The sequence below is a fragment of the Tigriopus californicus genome, chromosome 9 (genome assembly GCF_007210705.1).
Source record: "Tigriopus californicus strain San Diego chromosome 9, Tcal_SD_v2.1, whole genome shotgun sequence".
NCBI lineage: Eukaryota > Metazoa > Arthropoda > Copepoda > Harpacticoida > Harpacticidae > Tigriopus > Tigriopus californicus.
This window is the reverse complement of record NC_081448.1, coordinates 12,755,924-12,781,223: the sequence shown is the minus strand read 5'-3', so window position 1 is coordinate 12,781,223 and position 25,300 is coordinate 12,755,924. Positions and strand designations below refer to the sequence as shown.

General features: G+C 45.2%; 2 protein-coding genes and 1 long non-coding RNA gene across 4 annotated transcripts in view; 1 reads left to right on the top strand and 2 right to left on the bottom strand.

Moving 5' to 3' along the window:
* LOC131887121 (uncharacterized) overlaps window positions 1-19,652 on the top strand; it is a 38,125-nt gene extending 18,473 nt beyond the window's left edge. Inside the window, exons 8-12 of one of the 2 annotated variants that reach the window (XM_059235649.1) lie at window positions 9,458-10,342; window positions 15,610-15,848; window positions 15,926-16,786; window positions 17,232-18,104; window positions 18,147-19,652. In XM_059235649.1, the coding sequence (XP_059091632.1) occupies window positions 9,458-10,342; window positions 15,610-15,848; window positions 15,926-16,786; window positions 17,232-18,104; window positions 18,147-19,466 (4,178 nt within the window). In that variant the 3' untranslated portion in view covers window positions 19,467-19,652. Of the gene's footprint in view, window positions 1-9,457; window positions 10,343-15,609; window positions 15,849-15,925; window positions 16,787-17,231 lie in introns of both variants that reach the window. The other variant, XM_059235648.1, reaches the window with a different exon arrangement.
* Window positions 12,189-13,520, bottom strand: LOC131887126 (uncharacterized). The gene is made up of 2 exons (XR_009373991.1): window positions 13,086-13,520; window positions 12,189-13,000 (listed from the first exon to the last, which is right to left on the bottom strand). It is a non-coding gene; the product is annotated as an uncharacterized LOC131887126 (long non-coding RNA).
* Window positions 19,653-20,130: 478 nt separating the features above from the next.
* On the bottom strand, window positions 20,131-24,239 carry LOC131887122 (COP9 signalosome complex subunit 3-like). The gene is made up of 6 exons (XM_059235650.1): window positions 23,802-24,239; window positions 21,664-21,816; window positions 21,341-21,592; window positions 20,937-21,188; window positions 20,636-20,873; window positions 20,131-20,554 (listed from the first exon to the last, which is right to left on the bottom strand). The coding sequence occupies exons 1-6, from the start codon at window positions 24,075-24,077 to the stop codon at window positions 20,238-20,240; spliced, it is 1,488 nt and encodes a 495-aa protein (XP_059091633.1). The 5' UTR covers window positions 24,078-24,239; the 3' UTR covers window positions 20,131-20,237.
* Between the last annotated feature and the right edge of the window lie 1,061 nt (window positions 24,240-25,300).

Genomic DNA, 25,300 nt, shown 5'->3' with positions numbered 1-25,300 from the left:
GCATTTATACACGAAATACTGTTCTCCTGAGCACGCTCTTCTACCATGCCACTGGGCTTACGTATGATGGTGGATGAGCGTTCGTTGTGGTGACTACCTAGCCGAGAAATACACCCTCTTTGTGTTCATGCGCGCATGACTGTGGGTTTCGTTAGACAGGGGATTTTCCCCACCTCACTCAAGACTAGGTACTAAATTTTCGATGAGTGACTTCCCGAGAACAGTCACCTATCCTGAAGTTGAACCATTGCGATTGCGTTGGTTTCCGGCATGCCCAGGGGTGAATATCGATTCCAGGGTGTTGCTCATGTGATCCCTGGTCTATTGAAAATTGGCCTACTCCCCTCGCTCCTCACTTAGAAAGGGATCACCATGCACAAGCCACCACACGCACACCCCTTATCCAACCACAACCCGCCGCTTCTCGTCGAGGAAATTGCACGACGCCTCGTCCAAACGGCAAATGGATCGCAGCTGACAGTGTTCGTGCTCGTGGAGCTCATTGAGTCGTGCTGAGACACTCATACAGCCTTTCATCCACGGCCACGGCCAACTCCATTGGCTTGGTTGGGAATTGGGATCGAACCTTGCGAAGACGGAGGACGAGGAGAGGGAGAGCGAACTGCCACGGATGAACGAACGGACGGATGGACGGAAGTCGGAAGCAAAAAAGCCGGCAAACTCATGCCGAAGAGCAGGAGAAGGAGAAGCCAGAAGGAACATTCGGCATACGTGAAAAGCAGCTCCATTTGCGGATGTACGGTACAGCACCGGCAAACTCATGCCGAAGAGCAGGAGAAGGAGAAGCCAGAAGGAACATTCGGCATACGTGAAAAGCAGCTCCATTTGCTTCCACACCCTTTTGGATGGAGGGTAGTCTGAAGGAAGAACTAGTTCAAGGAAATCTCTAGTTGTGATTGTTGTGTTTGTGAGCAACCACTATTTTGGGCCAAATCCCCATCCCCGCCGAGGATTGGAACGAGTAGGTAAACCTGGTTTTGCGTTTTTGTTCGATTTGAGTCAAACGAGCGATGATTGACATTGATGTCATTGTAATGGCGATGACTCCTTTTGACAGGGCCAATTGATTATCCATTTTGAATACTTGTTTCAATTTGGAGCTTTGGCACCTGTTTGGCCAGTCCTGAATGATTAGCAAGCTTCACCTGAGTGAGTTCATCATCATAACGGCAGGCAGTTCAAAATCCTTAACGATTCCTTGAATTCTTGGCTCGGCAGACTGAACCGCCCTTCATTATGGTAATAGCTCAAGTGTGAACTATGAGGCCGTGCCAAACGAGCCTTCAGCCATCACACTCGAGGACTCTGACTTACATAGATTGAGAAAGAGTGAATGAGTGAGTGAGTGAGCGAGTGTATTGCATTCATAATTACAGGATTTCCCTTTGATTTTTGGTGAGAATGCGAATCCATCACCGCTCTGGCTATGAACAAGCACTTGATGAGGAGAAAATCGAGATCGCTTGTGCTCAGGAAGATCTTGCTAGGAAACGTTGTTGTCTATCAAGTCGGAAATTGTCAACATGAAAGGGGTGTATATTCATTAGGAAGAGGAACCAAGTCATTAAAGGCTCCAGATAATGGCATTCCAATACCACAATACATAAACAGAAGTCCTTGCATGTCCACCTAGAGAGCAACTTCATGCTTCATGCATTGAGAATTGAATGTGTATCTTGTCATGTGCTTTGAACTTAAAATGCATGATCCACTAGTAGTGGTTGGTCGGTCTTTGTGGTTTGGAATAGGAAGCCAAACAAAACGCTTTTAGAATCTGGAAGTGAGTCAAAGATTGATTGGCAAACCATGAAGTCAAGGCAACGACAGCAGAACATGCGAAATTCTGCGAATCTGACCTTTTCCTTGGGAGCAAAATTCAAGTAGCCAACAAATTACAATAGCCAGAAACGTCGAAGTGAGCTGATGCATCCTGCATGAACGAAGAGAGGGTACATACGTAGGGAGAGGATGGTTGCATTTATTTCTCCAATGCCATCACGTGATAACGATGATTTGTTCGGCCTCTTCGTGGACGAATAAAAGAAATTCACTCCAAAAAGAAAAGATAAGCTTGAATGTGTGTTTGTGCCCTTGGCGAATAGATAGACGGATAGATGATGGTGGCCCCCGTTAGCCGGCCAAGCACAAGCTTGGCTGGCTTGGAGGATGACTCATCACCACCGGGCTCGTCTTAGTCTTTGTGTGTTAGTGCAATGCATCCATCTACCTAGTCAGGAGCAAATTTCGTACTCATGCTTTAATTTTCGAGTCAGACAAGACAGCCACCAATGAGATACACAGAGAGGCTGGAGCTGGAGGACAAGGAGCGATCTCATGATTCACTCTCCTGGAAGCACAGGTCTGTTTGTGGTTTGAACTTGCGTCAGTATGAAAATACTCAAAATTCTGCGGAAATTGAAAATGGCGGTTACCACGAGGTTGGTTGTTCAACTTGGGATAGTGTCAGGGTGTCTGGAATTGACATTCAAAGGATCATTGCGTTGGCATTTTGAAAAAGAACTTAGGTGAAGGTGTTTCTTCAAGAAAGTCAAGGACAAGAGAGTCAGACTCTTGTCGTAACTCCTGAAGTGGAGTTAAGCATTGTTAGTTCAGCATGATTGGCATTGATATTAATTTCTTTTTCACGTGAGCCGTGAGCTTGGACCAGAAACCATGAAAGTTGCAGCTGCCATTTCGAATGGAGTTGAATTGGATGAGTCGAAAGTCCAAGTCTTTATGGCTTTGAAACCACAAGTGGTATGCAATCATTAAACATTATTTTAATCAGTCTTGGCCGCAAACACTCGTTGAAAGCACTCGTCCATACCAATTCGATTGTCCTCATCGAAACGCAAAGAAGAAAACACAAGTGCCACCTCAAAGTTTCATGAATTTCATGGTTGAGAGCCACCAGATGTTGATTCGAACGTCTTGTTACCTGTCAAAGCCATTCCAAGGGTCATTCATTTTCAAAAAAAAAATCAGTCACCCCTCCCAAGATTGGCTTTATTAATGTGTTCAGTCATGCCAGTTATGACCAATCCCTTCTCTAGTTGGCGTTAAGCTCGACTCCACGGCTTATGAGGTTGGTTTTGCACCTTGGGAATGAGATTGCTCTTTTGGAACACCAGGGGGCGAACTGATCTCGCTGATTATTTCCCTTCTTCATCATCATCTTATGAAGTTGATTGTAAATCTAGATGTTTGCCGACCTTCATTGATAGTTCTTGAATGGTACAGGAGACCAATTGTGTCTGTCAATGAAGCGCCAGTCTATGCCCGTGTCTATAGTCTCCACCGTGTCTCTAAAAAAGGTACAAAGTGCCCTGGGTAATGGACGTAGAAGTGCAATTTGTTTGTCGGGTCTCTTTTTTTTGGGAGCGTCTCTTCCATGCCAGTGAATAGAGGGTGAAGACTGAAGAGGGGGATCTCTTCGCAGTGTGAGTTTGAAACTCGCTCGAGTGTTAATTTGCGAGTTTCCTCGTTCAGCCGTCTTTTTGCAACTATGTTTACGGTGAGTGACTCAGCCCTATTCCAGCCGGCCCAACGAAGCTGAAGGAAAAAAACACCACCAAACACCGGCTTCTTCATCTCAAATAGTAAATGGTGGGGACCATCATCATCATCATCATCATCGTTGTCGTCGTCAGTCGCCATAAAAGCCTAGTTTCTAGCTTTGGAATGCACTTTGCCTTGGAGACCGAATTGCATTCGAGCTTGATTGGCCATTTGCATGTCTGTGAAGTGTTGGAAACATGAAACAGATTTGTTCAGTTCATACACAGCTCAGAGGCCATAGGTGAACAATCTGGAACGCATTATCTGTACGCACCTACATGATGCTGCCTATATTATTCAGAAGCACATGCGCTCGTGTTAATAACCAAGTTGGGTAACTGAAATTGCATTTTGCTCAAATATCGACACAAAGGACTTAAAAATACTGTGCTAATGGGATGCCTGTCAGTTGTCGAGGTAGTTGAGTAAAAAGCAGAGAATGATGTTGTGCACCACTTTTCGGTCAACATTGTCAATGTTTTAATGGCAAGAACGTGATGAGGAACACACGCTTCGTGCATTTAGAGCTATTTGACTTGTTCATCTACCTTGTCCCTATGCTGCAACACATGAAGGTGAAGAAGATTAAATATGTTCTGGAACATTCCACACGTTCCCCAAGTATGTAACCCGAGTTGTTGAGGCTAGCCGGAAATTCGTTGCCCCAAATTTTATTCAAGGGTTGCAGAATCCATGGCTGTTGCCCGGGAATGAGTCACTGGACTGTTTATTTAGTTCTTTATATCTTACAATGGCTTTCTGATCCCTTTTGGTCTGTATTCGCTATACACCCGTCGGAAAGAAGGTCCTTAACCTAGAAAAAAATTCCTGGAGCGACCCCACCCACATATTTTAAGGGCAGCTGTGTTGGCCAAAGGAAAGTGAACCCTTAGTGGGATTCTGGGAAACGAAGGCTTGAGAATCGAGAGAAGGCTGTTGAGTAGACGAGTTAGTCTCCATTTTCTGTCCACGGTTCTGTCGGAGGATGAGAGACAAAATGAGAAAGAGAGAAAAAAAAGGAGGAAGGAAAACAGCTTGGTGGGTGTCTCGCTTCAAATACCCCGTCCTCCCGTTTGCAATAATGCCTCAGACACGTGGAACAATGGAAACGCCCTGTTGGGAGCAAAGCGATCTGTAGATCATATGTTTGCCTTAAAGCACTCAAGTGATGGCTGTAATAATTGATCCCTAGGCTCGCCATTTTCAGGAGAATTGATGAAGAGCCGAGTTCTGAAGGTTTAATCCGTAGAATTCGCTGAAAGTGCACCTTCATCTGTCCACGACTGTGAAAGCTGCATCTAAAGAAACAAGGCCAAATTGGACGCCCTGGCGGAAGAAGCTGTTGCTTTCCTCCCGGTTTTTCCGCTTCATCCTCCTTTTAAGCTTGAGTCGGCATGCTCAAAATAGGGATGTGATCAACCTTATTGACCCAACAAGGGTTGCCAGATTGAACATTGAATATTTCCTCCGTCCTACTATGACAGATATCCTATTTTATGTAAGTGTGCCAAGGCGGATTCGGGAGAAACAATTTGGCCGCCCTGTTCAGGTTTCGCCTCATCCCTAGTACGAACTTGGAAGGGGAAATTCTCAGTGTCAGACCGATCGAAGTCAAGAGAGTTTCGAGTGCTGGTCTATAAATTTGTATCTGTGTTCCATAAACATAGCGTTCTTTTGAGGCGATCATTTTTTCTGTTCAGTGTTGTTCACAGAGGAGAAATCAGATCTGCAAGTGAGTAAGAAAATGGAAGAAGCGGTTGATTTCATATTTTTCTCGTCTGGAACTTGTCAATCAGTTTGGACATGTTTGTCCAATGCCTGACAACAGAATTTCAGTCCAAATCATCTCAAGCCTGACAGATCGTTCAATAATTTTCCTATCCACCGCGAAATGTTTCAAAGGGTTTAAAGTCAAGGAGTGGCTTAAATTTACCCGTTTAGAACGCTTTGAATGTTTATCCTCCCCGAGTTTCCTATGAAATGTCGTACAATTTCAAACCTTGAAAGCAAAAAAAGTACTTTTGTACTTTTATGAATTAAAATGTTACTTGCATGGTCGATGACAAAAAAAAATCTTTATGATCACTAAAAACAGTTTTAGGAGAACAAAATGGCCTTTTTAATTAAGCAATTGTCACATTTTTGAAGCGAACCAGGCAAAACAAAATGCATCAGCTTTGATTCTTGTCACAACCTTCAATTTTTTTTATTTAGAGTGCCTCACTCATAAATTAAGCGTATCAAGATCAGCACTTAATTTTATTGACTATTTAAACATAAAGTTTGGCTGCTTTTATTGTTTTACTTCCTGAGAAAGATGTACATAAAAATAGACTCGTTCATTGAGGGATTTTGAAAGTGATGGGAGACATTATGAGGCAAAAAAATAGCCGAAGGTGGGCCACCTGTGGCTATTCCATTGTATATAAAATTCGTGAACATTATCATGCAAATAGGCCTGTGATTGAAAGTGCTTGTTCTCCGCCCACAACCTCTCCTCAGCGAGTGAGGGACGTGAGCCACGGAGAGAGGAGGAAAACATCATCTTTTACAACTGCAGCAGACTTTGGGATGGCTTTGTGATTGGAAACGATGAGCAAATCCGAGATATTTGCTTGGATGGACGTCATATGTTTCCCTAACCACCCACTAAGATCGCTGGGTATTTGGCGACAATGTAAATATTGAAACATTATGGCTGGTGGGTGACACTTTGAAACACGTGGGTGTGTTGGGAAAGGTGTCGGAACCATGTTAATAGATGTGGAAATTTCGTTCTTCGATTTGGTTGTTAATTTTAAAGAGCTCGTCTTGCATCGTAATACTATTTGTAAATTTCATTGATAATGATGAAGAGCACTCCTACCACGCAATAGTCGCGAGTAATAAATTTAATTTATGAGGAAAATGAAGATGAGTTGCACATCCAACAAGATACTGTTGCCTATCCTTGAACTCATTGGCTTCAAGGCTCGAGTTTGCCTTGGAAATTAGATCCTCTCTTGTTGCACTTAAGTTCTTTCATGAATGCAGATTTCATAGTTCAGTACACAAGAAACGACGTAGACATGATGTTTGACCAAAAAATGTCTAATATTGAGGGGAAAAAAGCTCTTCTTTTTGCAAGAAAAACGAAAACTGACGAGCAATGATGATAGAACATGTAGTCATGCACTGCAGCAAGTCCCATGCTTGAACGTAAAGCCCGTGTGCGTCTATGTGAGAGTTGTGAAGCCGGCAAAACCATCACCACACCACTCCATGTCAACCACAACATCTCTGAAGTTCTATATAAGTAGCCGGGCCTGGTAGCCATGGGGACCAACTCCCTGGCGTTGTTGGCTTGTGCATTACCCACCTTGTGGATGGTTTTCTGGCTTTTACGCTTGCTTGAAGCTGGCCATGGACTTCTAAAACGTTCTCAACAATTCCCTTCTTTTCCCAAGATTACATATAACGTTGTAGAGGAGGCTACTATGATGCCTTGCGGAACTCCTTGGCCAAACGATTCTTTTCACAAAATGGGATTGTGGTTCAGAAGTCCATGTGGTATTTAGCTACCCTTGAGTGTCTCAGAAACATTGAAAGCCAGCCACTTTTGAATTGGATGATTGAAGGAGGGCTGCTACATCGTGTGGCGACTTGCCTGTATACAGTCAGTAGCTTCACCATGGCATGCATTGTTGGTTGCTGGTCTTCGGCCAATAAAACACAATTTGTCGGCTTATCTTCAGTTGATCATCACTTGTTGAAGAGTGAGAAGTAGTGAGTTGCAGAAAATATCATTGGGTTTGCCATTCTGCTGTGTTCCATCCCAAGCCCACTGGGGTGCGTGTAGGCGTTGCCAAAGAACGAGCCTCCCAAGACTGCAAAGCACAACTAATCCTTGTACCGGTAAATGAATGCACGTTCACTTAACAGTCCACCTACCTTCAACCTTTTTATCCATTAGCGAAGCAGACTCGAAATGTATGAAGTTGCAAACCCTGCAGATCATTGACACTTCCACTTTTCCTTGTCAAGCACTGGCTTTTCCCTTTAAAGTCATTGAATTCCTGTGGAAATGTGTCGTCATACCTCCATAAAAAAAATCTTTCCCTCTCACTCACTCACTCTCTCTGTCTCTCTCTATTCCGCTAGTGAACGGAATTCGGTGAATCATGATTGCTGAATTGCAAGCTCCGTTTTCATTCAATTGGAATGTTCATTAGTCAGTAGTGTTTTTCTCATGCTAATTCCTGTGGTATTCGTGCAAATGAAGCTGAGGAAGGAGGCGGTTCGTGATCGATCGTTGTGAATCTAAGGTAGCAAAAGTCCCACTTCCTTAAAAATGGATTTGCCATGTTCAATGTTCTATGAAGACAACAGGAGCCTCAATTTGGTTGGTAGTGTACCTTCAAGCCAGTCATTAGGCTGATATTTATGGTGTTAGCAAAAAGAAGCATTATTGAAGCAGGAACACCACACTATTTACTCTATATAGATCATCCAGACAGGAAAGAGACCTTGAATTCTTGGAGATGTTCATTGGCGAGAACTCATGGATTCATTTGAATCTTTTGTCAAAAGAATGCGACATTTTTGGATAAACTTGAATGGTTTGCACTTCGTGACGAGACGATGGTCATAAAAATTACACTCGATGATGATGATGATGATGACGATAACCGTGATAGTCGAACCAAATATGACCAGGCAATCAGGAGAGGGAATAAAACTATTTGGCTCCCTGCACAGACTTTAAAGAATGTTTGCAGCTCAGAAATGAAGGTGTCTCCACAAGAATGATGAGCCAGATATGTGTTAGCATTGGTTACGGTTGTGAAGGTTTCTCAGTCAGTCACAATCAATGGCTGATTCCCAATGGAGCTCGTTTTTATATCGTGCTTGAAGGCGTTGGGATTTTGGTTCCAAGTTGCAGATCATCACAGACAACGTCTATATCTACTTTTGTTACCTTGTCATCCATGAACTCGGGTACAAGAGAGCAAAAAGTTTTACCACTGCGATTAAAATGCTTTCAGCCGGTCAGATCCAATGATTCATGAGGGTTTATTAGTGGAGACAAAAAACAGTGGTGGACGATGATCGTTTTGATTCAGAAGCCAATTAGCTTGCTTTCAACTGTCAAATAGTGTGTGATTCATCCCCGAAATTCGTTAGATCTTACAATGTGTCTCGGTCGGTTGGACTGTCGATCAGTCGGTCGCTATTCTAGCTCTCGGAACAAACCTGATCTCAACAGTCTATTCCAAGTCGGATTGTCGGATTCTCGTTCGTTGATGACTCACACTTGCTTCATAACCGGCCCAAACTCGCTCAAAGTACGCGATGCGAGATTACACTCTCCCCCCAAATCGAGAAGAGAGACATTGAGCACTCCTCACTCGACTTTGAAGCTTATCTTGGGGTCCTGAAGCGTTTCTAAGAAGCAACTTCCACTACATATGTACGTACGTATGTAGACTTGAGCCCCATCAAGTTCGGGATTTTTCAGTTGGAAAGAAATGATTACAGATCTGATGAGGAAAGACACCGTTTCTTGATTCGATCCTCATGGATTCAGTTCATGACGAGAACGAGGATGATGATCGCTTGCTAGCTTGTCTGAGTGAAAAGGAGAAATGAGACTAGAACTGCATACGAGCGTGGTAAATTTCTCGTCCTAACCGCTGGTGCATATGTTAAAGTCATCATTATTCTCATCATCATCATCCGGCAAATTTCTATCTAGTCTTGTGTCAAAGCAGTGAAAGTATGATTATTTCCCACCAAGCGAGGCCCTTGGTTCTCCTAATTTGTGATTGTGTTTACGCGGTCCACCTGCTGTATGTACGTAGTAGTAGTAATCATGTTCTCATTTTCCTTGTCCTTACAGAAAACCTCGACTTGGTCAGCCAACGCCTCGTCACACTAGCCAAAGACAACGGATCTACGGACAATATCACCATTATTGTGGTCCTTCTCAAACCCGCCGCAGAGTTAGCTTCGAGAGACGAGCCCGACGCCGCTTCTTCCAAGAGCGCAACTTCGGAAATTTATCAAGGCGTGAGTTCCACGTGTGCCTTCATTAGCAACCGTCAAGACCCTTATCAATCCATGGACAAAAGCACGGAAGACTTGGCCAGCCCGGCTGTTGGCAACCCGTTTGCCACGCCCATGGACTCGGAAATGAACACCAACGGCTCCTCCCAGAATAACCACTTCTTCGACTCGCCTAGTGGAGGCGGCATGTTCAGTGATTCTCCCAATCCGTTTGCCGAGGCCGGGGCCAAGTTCTCCAATGAGGATATGGAGGCCTTGGCCAAGGACATGCATTTCGAGAGGGCGTCGCCGTCCATGTTCGATCAATCCCTGGATTCTGACTCCAGCAGACCGTCCGAGGATACCAATCCCAGCAAGAATACAGATCACAATGACGAGCCTGACTTTATGGCCAACCAGGAAAATGCATGGATCAATCATGGACATCCATATCTGGCTGGTCAACACAAGCGAGACTCTGGCTTCATATCGCCTGCTGGAACTTCCAACAATCATAGCGCCTCGTCCGAAGATTCAGCCGAGAATCATGCCGAACGTGAACACTCCCCGGAATCTGAGGAAGGGCATCATTCTGTTGAGGTCAAAGACACCCTGGATGAAGAAGAGGCCGAAAGCATGGAAGTGACGAAACTCCTGGCATCGGCGGGCGGTGCCAAATTGGACGAGTTGCTCAAATCGAGCAGAGAGGAGACACCAACCCCACCGATTGAGGATAATGGTGAGTAGATACATGTTCTTAAATAGTTGCATATCATTTACGTTCGTTCTCGCGCATGGAAATGTCGAAAAAGTTCTGACTGATTGCAAACCGGGATGGACATAGACAAGGGGGAGAAGGAAGGAGGCGGAGGCAGGGTTGACATCCTTGAATGGGTGTACTCGCTGTCAGGATTGTCTCCTCCCAACAACAAAATTATATTCCTTTCGCAAGAACAGATTATGAAGGGAGGCTTCCCCTTGAACTTTTGTTTACCAAGTAGTAGGTGCATCGTGCTATTGCTCGAATATCCCTGTTGTAGCAGCTTGTCTTTCAAGACAGATCTGGGAATGATAAGAGTCTTCACTTAAGATTTTCTACAGTTTTCTCTTGTTCAAGAGAAGTGGAAGACGGTATTACGTACTCGTACATTCACATATTTGTAGTATCTCGTTGGAATGCTTGGAGGAGCTCCCTACAATCCAAACAGATAGTCAATCACGATGAGAGATGACACATTAGTCGATTTCAGTGCATTTACCTGGAGCGAGAAGAGCTTCTCAATTCGAGTTTGAAACCCGCTGAGATGAAGCTCCTCTTTTACGGTGATGCTTTTTTCGTGTTCATTTTTTCTTTAAAGGCGTGATTTCTGATGATGCCTGGCCAAATATGGAGTGGTTTAATGGCGCCCTCCTAATCAAAGTGTGCTATCAGTATTTTGAAATGATTCAATAGAGCTCCCCTCCAAATAAAGTCGTCTTGAGCCATTGAGTTGGAGGCAAAGTGCCCATGAGGTGCCTCCTCTAAACAATCACCCCATTGTGAAGTTTGTAACCAAACCCCATTTTCAAAGCCATTCAAAGCCCGGTTTGGTTCGGGGGTGATTTAGCGGTTTTATATGGAAAATTTCAATCTTGCCCAAAGCTAGGGTTCCTTTTGATCCTCTTTTAACCATGGCGGTAAAACGCTTTTGTTTTAAAGCGGTGTCCGCATATCAATTGTTGACATGCAGTTTTAGGAGCCATCTTCCCCACTTCAACCGGTTTTGTGTGGATGTCAGGGTGACTCATCTGAAAATCCCGTACCGCTCTCTCTCTCTATCTGGTTCTTATTGCGCTTCAATTTATGGTCTTAAATCTCGAAAGAGCCATTTGTGTCAAATCAAAGCTCCGATTTGGTGCACTCTAATCCCTTCTTAACCCGGAGTTTAGGAGATAATCCTCCTTGCACCCTAGTTATTCATGAACTAGGCCATGAATTGTTCGCCTGCGTCTCAGAAAGTCTCCGAGGCCTGAACAAGAAAACGACAGTAGATAAGGGAGATGATCTATTGAAGTTATTCATTCACACCTCGGTCAATGGATCGGTTTGAAGATTGGTATAGTCAGAAGTGGGCTTTCAACGATCTTTATTTCCTCACTCAATTTGAGTTTGTAGGGCGTCACTTGGTCAATGGGCCATTTTCTCTCGTGAACGTTTGGTCCGTTCAATTGCTATTTTATTTTTTACAAGCAGAAAATGTCACTATTGATGAAATCTTTTAAAAACAATATCTATGAAATCTAGTATCTAAAAATATCTCTACGTTGACTTTTCCAGCCGAATAGTTTTAGATTTGCTCTCTCTGCTCACATTTACGTTTGCCTGAGTCATTGGTTAAATGTAACCAATTGTTTTCCGCTAATTTTGAATCCGACTTAGTTGATGAACATTTTTTTTCTGCTATGCAATGGGAGGTTCCAGCTCACCTTAGGACATTTCAAATCCTGCCATAACTTTATTGATAAAATCAGTATTCAGATACCTGAAATGGAAATGTTTTCCAACTCAAGATATCCAAGTGTCCCACTTTTTTTTTACCGATATATACCGATATATTCTGCCTTTTTGTTTACAACAAAAAAAATGGAAAAAATTGAAGTAACGAAATTAGGCCATTGACAGATGAAAAATTGAAAGGGTTTGTGTTGGCTGATTTTAAATGGAGTAGGTAAGTTCAAAATGATGTCGGAACAACGTCAGCCATTGTAAGCAAAAAAAGACGTAGATATATCATACAATTGAAACATTGATCATGTCTTTCAATCATTCATAGTTCATGAATTATCGTCTAGGTACATAACACAACTTTCATTTGGCCACCTGTTGCGGGATCTGCTCGTTAGCGTGACAGGATATAAAAATTCCTCCGGGGTATTCAAATTGTTCCCCCAGAGTCCCGATTTATCCTTGTCAGTTGTTCTTCCGCCCGTTTTTTATCCCTCTGAAGTCTTGGGGGTGGATGGACTGGAAGGTCAGGAGGGGTCGAAAATCAAGAATTTGAACGTTTTCTGAAACCTGAAGAATTCGAACATTGAACAGTTCCAACCTCGCACGAGTCACAATCGCTTGCCTTATTATGGTCCTCATTCTGTGCCGCTTGGCCAAGCATCCAAATGATGGAAAGGGCAGAACGAAGGAGCAGACCCTGGAAGAGGACCTGGACTACCCTGGCATTGGAGGATTGCCCGTTGTGTACCGGATTCCATGTCCTCGGGTAGGGAGGAAGGAGGCGAGATCAACTTGACACGGAGAAAAGATGGACAATCCATTTGAAGCTAAGGATCGTTCCAAAGGACCAGTCCTCCCTGGGAGCACCCATATACCGGCAAGTCGCGCCATTCTGAAGTGAATGCAAAGCTACGAACGAACGAACTTGCAAGTGTAAGTATGTGAGGGATTGGAGCGTGTACGGTTGGAGAATGGGAGGAGAATACATACGTACACCGGCGAACTGAACTCTGCCCCTCTCTGCTCGCTTCTTCCTTATTCTCTATGTGTGTGTGTGTGTGTGTGTCTGTAAATATCCGAGTCTCGGTCTCCGCCTCTCCAGAGTGACTCGAATCCAGGCAGCTCCTCGCTCCGCTGTGTATGTGTGTGTGTTGTGTGTACCTCTGAGCATTTGAGCCCTCAGAGAAGGACGGCGGAGGACCTCCCCGCCCTCAGACCGACTGGCCATGCTCTCAGGAGGAGGAAGATGGTTGGTTGGATCTCCTCTGGCTTTGGCTTCGGCTTGAGAGTCCACGAGGAGCTAGATCATCGTGGAGCCAGTCGCCTTGAACCACCGGCAACAACCATTACGTTTTGGCCAAGACTTGAGTGGTGGTGCATTCCAAAGTGCAGTTCTTCATTCTAATCAGAGTTCTACGACACCCAGACCAAAAGCTGAAAAGAAGAGCAGTAACCATCCCATTGTTATGGTGTGATTCTCCCTGGTTTCCTGTTCTACATGTGAGTTCTCCAAATCGATTTCTCATTTGTTGCTAAGAGGTCTTTTGAATGCCGAATATAGAGAACGGCTTGTAGACGACAGAAGACAAAGCAAAAAAAAATCAACCTTCCCCATTGGACATTGTGCAAGTAAGAGGAAGAGCGCCAATTGGACCAGAGTGAACGATCACGATTCTGAGATTCCTCACATTTGATTCGAAACAGGCCTAGTTGACTCACCGTGTATGGACCGTTTGGTTTGACTCGTTCACAGTTGGAATTCAAGTCCCTGGAGAATCTCTTCGTGGAAACCGTCTCATTTTGACCATGTGGTAATTAACCTAAAGTCTCCTGGCCTTAATTTGGTTGGGGTCCCTGACATGCTAACATCCTAACAGTTTCTCTCAGAGGCACTGAAAGGAAAACCAGAAGAGAAGTCATTAGCGTAGGTTGTTGGTTGGCCATTGCTGATTTCGACACCTGTGGCCAAGTGGACGAATTTCTCGTCATGACATCATTAAACATGGTTGTCTTGTCACCAGACGAAGCTCACTTGATGACGCCTCCAATCCGAGCAGAAGCTGGAATTGGCTGCCATGGTAACCTGAAACGCCCTTTTAGAACAACAAAATTGCTCCAGTATTCAGATTAACCTTGCCCTGAAACTCGCCGTACTGCTCTGATTCATGTAACAGATGTTCATGCTCTCAAAGTCTGGAGCATCTTTGAAATTGACTTTGAAGATAAGGATCTCGGCCAAGATCTTGCCTTGATTCCGTTTTCCTGAGTGGGTGAGCTTCCTGCTCTTTTTTTACAAGCCCATATCATAAAAAGACCAGTCAGTCAGAATGAAGGACCATTGCTTTCAGTTTCTCTGAATGGAGATATCCGGCGAAATTGTTGTAGATAGTCAGTCACATGGGGATAAGAAGAGCTGGCTAATCAAGGTACCGGGCAAAAAGCCGGCTGGCTCAATTAGATGAGCCCACATTTTCAAAAAGGGAGCCATCTCGAAAGTCTCAGGAACTTTTCGATTATGTAATAACTGCGATCCGCTTTACTATATTGGTATGTAGTAGGACTGCTTATTTATTCAGAGGAAGGGCAGATAGACTATGAACTTGGATCGCTCCGTTAGTCCTTGGAGTCAAGTCTTATTGATTGAGCACATTGTGTCCCTCGATGAAGCATATATAATTGTACATGGGCTATCAAACTCTTCGATCTAAGAAGCCATATGAGGTGGACAACTCGATTAATGGCGGTTGTGAAAGGTGATCGTGAGTGTGATGAGCACACTTGTATTGGCGTGTTCCACATTTTCAAGGCAAAGTCCCTTACTTTTCACCCCCTTGAGTTTTCACCGGATGAAAGTGTTGAAAGCGAGTGTTGTTTATATTGTATAGTACTTCATCAAGCGGTGTCTTATTTGTATATACGTTCTCACCTTCCCTCAGACTAGATACCCCTGCTCTTTTCAGTATGTTCTGTACGAACAATCTTATCTAGCACGAGCGATAAGTTTTCAATCGATCGCTGATACTGTCAGGAACATGTGTTTTAGAGAGAAAAAGATCAGTCTATTTTCAGAACGGTCGGAACGTTCCACTATTACAGACAAGGTCAGAAAACTTTGAAGAGTACTTGAGCTGCTCCAAAGTGTATTTCCAGAGTTCTATGTGCTCACCTCAGATTGTCAACAGTAAGGAGGAACATCTCTTGTGGCAAGGGTGACAAATTGAGTCCACGAAACAGTTCCAGTCGTCCCCGATTCTACCATGAAAGAGTTCATGAAATAAATCGAAGCTAATGTCCAAGAAATGGCACAGAGTGTACCCTGGAAGAGGCATCTCGAAGAGCAAGCTCCTTTGAGTCCGCTGAATCTTCTGATAAACAAAGTTAACCTCATCTTGGACGGCTTGAAGCATGAAGGTCTCTTCTTGGCCCTTTCTTCTAATATCTTTGGGCCATCACTTGCATCGCTGATACTGTGTGAAAGCTTTTCCTTTCACATGTTCCGTCCTTTTTTGATCTTGCAGATTCCACTTTGGAAGATATATTAGCGCAAGCCCGAGAACAGCCCGCCTCCTTGACCAGTGAAGTGTTGGATGAAGACGAAGATTCTTCGTCCGAAGGAGAACACCAAGAACCACCCACTTCTCGACCTCCTGATGCTCCCAAGGAGGAGTTGATTGAACTTCCCACGGTAGAGGACGATTCCAGCTCAGAGGACAACGGAGAGGGATTCACTTTCGTCAAGGAGACGTCATCGGAAAAGGTAGGTCTTAAAGCAGCCATTTAAACATGTTATTAAGAGGCACAAGGAAAATTAAATTTTTATCTCTTACTCCCTAGGACCCGACGTCCCTAGGCAGTGAAGAGGACCTTCCCCCACCTTCTGTGGAAGCTCCCCAACGACCATTGGAGGACAATTTAGACCCCTTCAGCGTTCCTCAAACAAATACTGTAGAGGAGCAAGCCACATCTTTCGACCTCTTGGGTTCGGCCGATAATCCCAGTATTGACTCCGAGCCGGTGGACAATCCTTTTGCACCATCGCCTGCTTCTGATCCTCCGAGTGTTGAAGAAGTGGCCACTGAGGTCGCTGCATCCACCCTAAACGCTCTCGAAGAAGATTCTCAACCTTCAGGGCCCTCCAGTTTGGAGTCCCAAACTGGTCCGTCCTCTGTGATTGTGGAAAGCCAAGAAGTTCCCAATCCGGATCAAGCCTCCTTCATCGTCAAGACCACAGACGACCTTATCAGCGCCCAAGAGCCAGTGGTCGAGGTCATACCAAGTGAAACTCTCGGGAATCAGAGCCCAATTCTGGAGGAACAAGAGGAACCCCAGATAATGGCATCCACCATCTCTGAGAGTATGAACAGTTTTGAAGCACCCAGAACTTCACAAGACATGTTCGACGAAGCGCACAATGGTGGGGTCGGACATGGGCACGAGAATGACTCGAATGTCGTCTTCCACGAGGAAGAGAACCAATCCCTATCTTCGGACTTTGTTCTCAAAACCAACTCCGGGGACTTTGATTCCAAAAGCGAACACAAAGACGAAAGCCCCATGTCGTCCATTGGTCAATCTGACATCCCCACTCTTGTGGTGACTGAAAGCACGCCTCAAAAACGAGATTTTGATGATGAAGAGGACGAGGCTGAAGAGCAACAGAAGCAAACTGACATTGTGGAAGAAACACCAGAAAAGGTCAGATGAAACTCTTGTCCTAGTTACATGTCCTTGGCACAATTTGCTGGATGGATTGATGTATCCGGTTATTAGTTTAGGATATGCTGACCCAAGAGTTTGTTAGGGTGGCTTTACACTAGGATGGAAAACCGAGATTGAATCTGGTTTGAGCATTGAAGTTGTGGAGTAGTGCTGGGGCGAGTTCGGCAAAAGACATGGAAGTCCAGCAGAGGGCTCCAGTCTTTCATTGTACCCAAGTCGAACAAAAAGACTCATACACCTAAAACTCACCCTATCACCCTCGCTCCCTATAAAACCCACTATCATTAGTGCTACTTCAATCCGCCAACCGGGTTCATTCTCGGCTTTCCAGCCTAGTGTAAAGCCGCCCTTAGTTTCTCGGTGCTAGCAAGCCCTCTAGTGCTAACAAACGAAATAGATTAATTCTTCCTTTTCATTTTAGGAGCCAGAAATTCAGAAATTCCAAATCGAAGAAAATCCCCCCACGCCCGATATGGAACCCCCAGCCGCGGTCGATTTCCCTATTTTGGAAAAGACCGTGTCAACTGAGGCGGTACATGACGAGCCCCTGGTCACAGAGGTCAAGCACTTTGAAACGCGGGAACCTGTGGAAGAACCAATGATGGTTGAAAAGCATATTGAGCCGCTTTGTGATCCATGCGAGAATGCTTCAAACTCAACTGAAAATGTCGTGATCAAAACTGAACCCATGGAGGTCGAGGGACAAGAATCTGCACTTGTAAGTCCACAGAGCATACCTAGCAATGCTGAGGAGCCCGAAGTCAAATTGGAGCCTGAAGCCGAAGATACTGCTTTCAAGCCAAGTTCAGATGGGGTCCAGATCGAAGCCCTTGTTGAAACTGAGGCTCCTGTTGAAATTGAGGCCAATATCGAAACTGAGGCTCCTGTTGAAACTGAGGCCCCTCTTGAAACTGAGGGCCCTGTTGAAACTAAGGCCCCTGTTGAAACTGAGGCCCCTGTTGAAACTGAGGCCTCTGTTGAAACTGAGGCCCCTGTTGAAACTGAGGCCCCTGTTGAAACTGAGGCCCCTGTTGAAACCGAGGCCCCTGTTGAAACTGAGGCCCCTGTTGAGACCCATGCTGAGACCCATGCTGAGATCCTTGTTGAAGCCGAGACTCCTGTTGATGCCCCTATCGAAGCTCAGGTCCCAGTTCTTGCAGAGACCCCAGTTGAAGCTGAAACTCCGGTTGAGACCCCTGTTGAGGCTGAGCTTCCGGTTGAGGCTGAGCTTCCGGTTGAAGCCCCTGTTGAAACCCCTGTTGAAGCTGAGACTCCGGTTGAAGCTCCCGAAGAGGCCCCTGTTGAAGCTGAGACTCCGGTTGAAGCTCCCGAAGAGGCCCCTGTAGAGGCCGAGGCCCCTGTTGATGCGGAACCTCCTATTCTTGCCGAGGCTCCTGCTGAAACAATTGAGAAGGTTGATGAAGATACCAATGCGGCTGAAATTGCAGTAGCAGCCGCTGCGGCAGGCACTGCACTGGTTGGGCTTGCCGCAGGAGCCGCAATTTTGAGCAAAGATAAAGATGAAAAGGCGAAGGACGCCGGTAAGAAAACTGGGGATCCCAAACCGAAGAGTAAAGCCAACCCTCCTCTACGACAACCCAACAGCCGAAGTCCGCTCGCGTCCAAGTCTTCTACAGCGAAAAATGCCTCCACGGCGATCACCAGACCCGGGTCTGCTACGACCAAGCCCGCTTCAACCCGACCCACCGCTTCCACCGGCGCTCCCAAGTCAACTGTGGGCGCTAAACGCCCTGTGGGCACCACCGTGCCCAAAAGCACCACGGCTCGACCGACCCCGGCTTCCACTGTGAGCAAATCCGCAGCCCCTAAGCGACCAACCCCAGGAGCGACCTCTACTCGACCGGCATCGGCCACTTCCTCTCGACCAGGAAGTGCCCCCAAACCCACGGTGTCTCGAGTGACCCCAGGGGCCCGACCCACCCCCGCTAGTACCACCCGAAAGCCCCTGACGTCAAAGCCCTCGCCAGCTGGAACAGCCACGAAAGCCCCCGCCGCTCCTCGAACTTCTACCACTCGACCCACCCCTAATGGAACAGCTTCTAGCCGTGTAGGCTCTACTCGACCCACGGGAACCACTGCGCCCAGCGGGGTCAAGAAACCTTTGGCCAACGGCGTAGCCAAACCCGCTGCCCCCAAGTCAACCATGTCTGCAGCCCGTACTGCGTCCTCTGCGCGTCCTGGCTCGGCATCATCCACTACTGGACCCAAACCAATCGCGAAAGCCCCCATTTCAAGGCCCGCTCCCTCGTCACGCGTTCCACCAAAGACCACAACCACCGCCAGTCGAACTAGTGCTGGCCCGGCAAAGGCAGGTCCAACGGCTCGACCCACTTCAGCCAGCACCGCACGGCCAGGGATCAGTCGACCTGGCTCAAAGGCGGTGCCCAAGCTGACCGGCGTGACCTCGAAAGTGAACTCTCGACCCACGTCCAATGGAATCAAGAAAGACGCCAAGAAATCCCCTGAGAAAGCCACCACCGCTCCGGAAGAGTCTCAAGTCAATAATGAAATTGAAGCCACTAATGGGGAGTCGCCAAATGCTGACGACTCGGCCCCTGTCGAGAATGGTGATGCGGCGCCGGCTAATCCAGCCGCGGTTCCTTCAGAGCCAGTTCCCATTGAGTCAGACCTCTAGAAATCCGGAGGAACACCACGTGGTGTCGAATAGCTCGACCTTTCAAAATCCTTGACAACTCACATTCACATTTAATACGAAAAGAAAAGCAAGCGCGATATTGACATGAGATCTCATAACTTGAAAAGTTTATGAGAATGGATCTCTGACGGATTTCTTTATATAATAAACATTACAGCATCATTATTGTGCCCAAATTGTCGGTCCCTCACAGACCCGGTCATATTGTCGCAAATTGGTTTTTCACAACTCCCAGATGATGTTATTCCTCCTCCACCACCACCACCGATTACACACACACACATACATGCTTTTCTAATCGATTGAACTCACACCTTTCTTTCTGAGGCTGATGATGTTCTTTTGCGACTTTGCTTTGTTCCCCAGCACAATAGTTATTAAAAAAAAAAAACACTTTAAGACAATGATTTCTAAGGGATTTTGTCCCGCGCAGAACCAGTCTACCCTTCCTGATACTTTGAACGGTCTATCATCATCATTATTATTACTACTATTAATAATATTAAACCCACCCACCCACTCGCTCGTCTGGCAATCCCGTCAAGATGGATATTTTTTTCATGGCCAAGATACCCCCAACTTGTTGCTACAATACTACATGAAATACAGCATTTGAATTAATCAATAAAGGAACCAAAATGAATCCAGTGCAAGTTCGTTTAATTCTCGACGGGTTCCGCTGTCGATACCAATGCCAACTCTCTAGCACATTTTTGCCACACTGTGATTTAAACGGACGTCTGGAGGATCTCAAGAATAGGGGACCGATCCGTTGCCCATGGCTGGACCTGAAGAGGACGAGGAAGCCGCTGCCGGTCCACTGCCACTCACAGCTCCCGATCCATTAGAGAAACTCATCGATTGTGCAGGATCTTCTTTGGACGTGGCACCAGCCGAGTAGGCCAAGGCCCCGGATCGCTTCACATAGTCAGAATTGGTCTCGATCACTTCCGTCAAGGACTGGAGTTGATTATCCAAGGCCATGCAACGGGTAATCTTGGCCTCTAGCGTCTCTAATACCTCGGATGAGTTGAAGTGCTCTGGATTGTTATCGAAGCGCACCATACCTGTGAATCATTTATTTGAGAGTGTATGCATGCGATCAAAAGAGACCTTCATTTCACATGACTGACAAGAAGGAGTATTACCATCTTTTTGGGAGATTTTGGCGTGGATGGATCCTTCTTGGATCATTTTCACCACGAGCTTCTCGGCCTCCTCAGAATTGGCGAGGCCCACTCTGACGGCCAATTCGTTGAGACTCAGGGTGAGAAATGTTTTGGTGAGACGTTTGATGTTCGTCTTGGTCTGGGACGATAAGACTTGATCGACCAAGCCCGAGTTCGAGTCACTCTCGTAGGTATCGGCGTACTTGTTAATTGTCGTCTAGAGGAGATGAATCATTTTAACGGAAAAATGAACGGGAAGGTAAGCAGTAATTAGATTTACCTGCAGCGAGCTCAAGTCGTTGGAGTAGTAAGAAGTGATGAGTTCTGTGTAAGGTGAACATAGGGGCTGAAGGTATTTGGACACGACGTAGCTCGTGTATTTCGGCAAGGTCATAATCTCTTTGGCCTTGCCTCCTTGATCGATCAAAGCGACCAATATGAATTTCTTGTACGCCTCTAGCATGATATGCGAAACCGCGACGGCCGGAATTGTAACACAGATCTCGAAAAAATGAAGGGCCCGAGCGAAATTCTGGAAAAAGTGACCAAAATTTCAAGGATGACTGGGTTTGGCGATCTGAAAAATCAGTGCTTCCGCGCATGAAGAGGTTTCGTGAGTGAGAACAACAGCATAGTCCAACAAATTGGTTCCACCTTAAGAGTATCTACAATTGTTCTCTTTACCTTAACCGTGGCCAAAAGCATTCCACCATAATAAAAATAAAGCAAAATGTATTTGCATTCCGCCGAGGCATCTTCAGAGATATCAGTGAAGTCCACATTGAGTAAATCTCGGGCAGGTGCAAAAATCTTGGCTGACAAGCACAGCATACAAATGTCGCTGTGAACGCTGGTTAACATCTTGTCTCTCAATTGAATTTTGGACACGGCTTTGGTGAGGGGCAGGATACCTTGGATGGGTTTGCCTCTTTTGATCTGGTCAAATGTGATGGGGCAATGAGTTGATTAAAAGTCTTCAAGAGGATAAAGAACGAAGCTCGGCTTACCATGTGCGAAGCGTAATCGTGGCAAAGCTGAGCAAAAATGTGCGGGAACAACCGGATCTGTTCGCCATTGCACTCGCTTAAAAACATGGCGGTGCTGTTTAAAAGTTGCTCCCGATTGTCATTTGTAGATTTCCGAAGACACACACTCAACAACTAGAACATAGGGAAGATTGATTGGAAATGTGTTGGGAGGTGTCTACTCAGATACAGGCTATAGATTGAATGAGATTCTGCCGTTTCGTTTTCACCAACATATTTTATCATGTCTAGATGATGTCGTAGGGAATTTCACAAGCATTGTACACATAACTGATTTTAATATTTTACGATTTTAGGACTGGATTGTCGATTGGACAAATCATCTAAAATTTGAAAGATATTTGCTAAATGTTCGTTGCTAAAAATTTGCTTCAAGAGCTGCAAATCATTAGGTAAACTTATGGCTTGAAAATGGAATAACTCAGACACGGGGATATCAGTTTTCTTTTCATTTTTCGGAGCTAAACAATGACACACGGCACAAGAGGAATTGAGAAAGGTTTGTTATACGTGAATGCTCGGAGACCGTGTAACCTTTGGCTATCAGATCTAAGGCGAGTCTTTGTCACGCATATCCCTATCCCCACGTTTTGACCCAATACTCGCTTTCAAAACTAATATGGATAGGTATTGGTCCAGAATTCCTGACCACTCTGATGTTCAGGGTCTTTAAATCAAGTGATTTGTGTCGCTATGACGTCATGCCTTCTTAGGAGGCCGTTCTTTCATCGAATTTGCCGACAGCACACATTCTTTGTCCGAGTTGTACCTAGGTGGAATGGTTTACAGATGGAAGCCCGCCAATGTCAGAGCCTTTGGATACTCAAAACTTTTCTCAGGTCTGCCTGTCTGTCTTTGTGCCCAATTACCCAATGGTTAATGTGGGTTTTAGCTATTGTCTTACTTTTGCCTACTTTTACTTTCTTACACTCATGTTATACCAAATTCATTTCTTTACCTCGTGGGTGTGTTTTTTTCCAATACTCAGTATACACACCTGTGTTTGAGTGGTACCAACCAATAAACCAATAATATCAACTCGTCAATTTATGAAAGTGCTTTTCATTTTCTGTTTTTGACCACTTCTTGTGCGTTTATCTTTTCTGAATTGTACATAACTACGTAAGAAACCTTAAACTAGAGAAGTGGATAAAGCTCTCTATCATTTTAGGCCAAAGCGCACACCTTTTATCAAATTCAAAGCGGATTATTCTCACATCTTGTCATGTCCAATGTCCAATCTTGTCTTGTTTCTGTACCCATGAAAAAAAGCCAAGAGGCTTATGGGAAACCTGGGGCATGACTAACCCTCTTGTACATATACAAAGGAATCCCCGAAATACATACATACATACATACATACATACATTGAGTTAAAGGTGCCTAAGGACTGTGTCAACGAAAGCAAACTAGTTTCTTATGGTCAACTGATTTCAAAAAGGCAGTTTTATCTGCATCAACCGTTTGGCCGTGATACGGGTCTTGAGACACTCTCTAAATTTGCCGGTGTTCGACAATTTAAAAAGTATTATGTACTAACTAATTGATCAATATTTGGTCCATTTTATAACAAGATCCCTAGGCTTGGCTAACGAATAAAACTATTTCTAATTGAATTGCCATGAGGGACACGAACATTTTTCATTCATGCTTTCACCAACTAACATCTTTTTCCAAGCGTTTTCCAAGAAAATTGCCGCTTTGATCTCTGTCAGTAGCTTGTTTTTCATCTGGCAACCTAAGATTTTCTAGCATAACTTTACTTATTGGGTCCAGTTCATAATGGATCATCATTCGGCATGATTTATTAGGTTCTGTTAACTCCGGCGTATTTGACTGGGCCCGCACGGCTAGTCACCAATGGCCAGGATGGGTGGATCTCCATAGGATTGATTCCCTTTCTGTCCCTACAACATTTCATTTCATGGAGACCATTTTTGATCTGGAATCTAGAGGGACATTTATGTTGGTCTGTAATGGAAGTTTTCAGCTCAATTTCCGTATGAGAAGCTTACAGGAAACTAATAAACAGGTAAAAGTTTGAAGGGAAACCCAAATGGATATGAAATACAGGCAAATCGCCCCCCGGAAGTTCTTACCCCCACCATGGCCAAGGAATGCTCTTGGATGTCCATCATGGCGGCCAATTTGGCCCACTCCCCATCGGCCGTGGGTCCCACCTCCCCTTCCGCCCCGCCTCCCGCCCCCGGCTGGTCCAGACATCGAGCCAAGCGCTCTTGGGCCTCACTCATCACCTCCTTCAGTTTGGCCACATTGCCTTCGGCGCTCAAATTCCGCACGTGCAACAGATACTGCTCCCAATGGGCGGGAGCCACGCCCCCCGCTCCTCCTCCCCCTCGATGAACACCGCTCATCCTGAGGACAACCGGCCAGGCAATCTGCACCTCCACGGGTCAAACCAGTCACGGTCACAAGTCACGGATTTGTAAGATGAGAAGTCAAAAATGAGAATTGAGAGGGTTGAGATTGTTGTTGTCAGGGTGACTTCCATGGAACCAAAGGGGTGAAAAATCAAACATCAAATTGAAAATGGCATGGCCGGGTCAGGCGTTTGGCATCAACAAATTTGATTTCCAACCATACCCAAGGTGAAGAGCTATGTGACTTGAATTCTGTTCACGTTCCTTTTGTTGTGTCAAAGTTTTTTGAGGGGGTTTTCATGGAGGGTTTGGGCCACCTTCGTTCACAGGCCCGGCAGGCCTGGCCATCATCTAAGGGTCACGATTTTGAGCAGAAGATAAATAAGTCTTATTGAAACGATGACCAACAACGACCCCACAAAATTGTCCCGGAATGCAAGTTCCTTACTACGGTTAAAGGACCTACTTTGAAGGTGAAATATAGATTTTGGTTTGAATGTGTTGGTCAAATACAATGGAGGTGCCCATGGTCGAAATAGTCTTTAGTGAAAACAGTGACTCTCCTCCGTCTCTTTTTTGTTTGGAATAGACGGGCCTGTGAATTACCTAGAGTCAAACTGTGGGGTGCCATCTGACGCCAGCTTCACCTGGTTCTGGTTGATCAGCAAATTAAGTAAGATCCCAAAATACAAGGGATATCATTAGTGTAGGTAGATAAAGAGGGCAAAACCACCAGCGAAGTAATGCATAAATTTACTTGCCTCTACTGTGATTGTTTGATTGCTAAAAGGACAATATTATTCTGGAAAAATTGCCAAGGGCCATGCAATTCAGGTTATTTATTCTTACTACTAGTGGCCATTTTCGCAGAAGTTCCTGCAAAGTGGATATTTGCCATTGCTGATGGTGGCACACTAAGAGAAAGTACATATGCCCAAAACATTAATAAGAACTTCTGATTTTGCAAAAGCGGATGGATTCTTTTTTCGCACGCCAATTCAAACAATCCATAGAAATTTAACTCCCCATTGTGTCAAGCTTTTTCGCCTCGAGTTATGCTAGAACCCATACTTTCTGCCCGCAGTGAATCCGATTCGAAGAACGGCCACCAGGGGCCCAAACTTATGGAGAAATTTTGATAAGAGAACTGTTGCAACTAGGCAGGGGCAGTTTTCCAATGAGCTATAAAGACTCACAGTGAGGCCACTTTTGGACTT

Coding starts and splice junctions, on each gene's coding strand:
- LOC131887122 (XM_059235650.1), bottom strand. CDS start 24,077: ATGAGCGGTGTTCATCGAGGGGGAGGAGGAGCGGGGGGCGTGGCTCCC. Junction 21,593..21,663: donor ACGATTACGCTTCGCACATG/GTAAGCCGAGCT, acceptor ACATTTGACCAG/ATCAAAAGAGGCAAACCCAT. Junction 20,555..20,635: donor CAAAATCTCCCAAAAAGATG/GTAATACTCCTT, acceptor AATGATTCACAG/GTATGGTGCGCTTCGATAAC.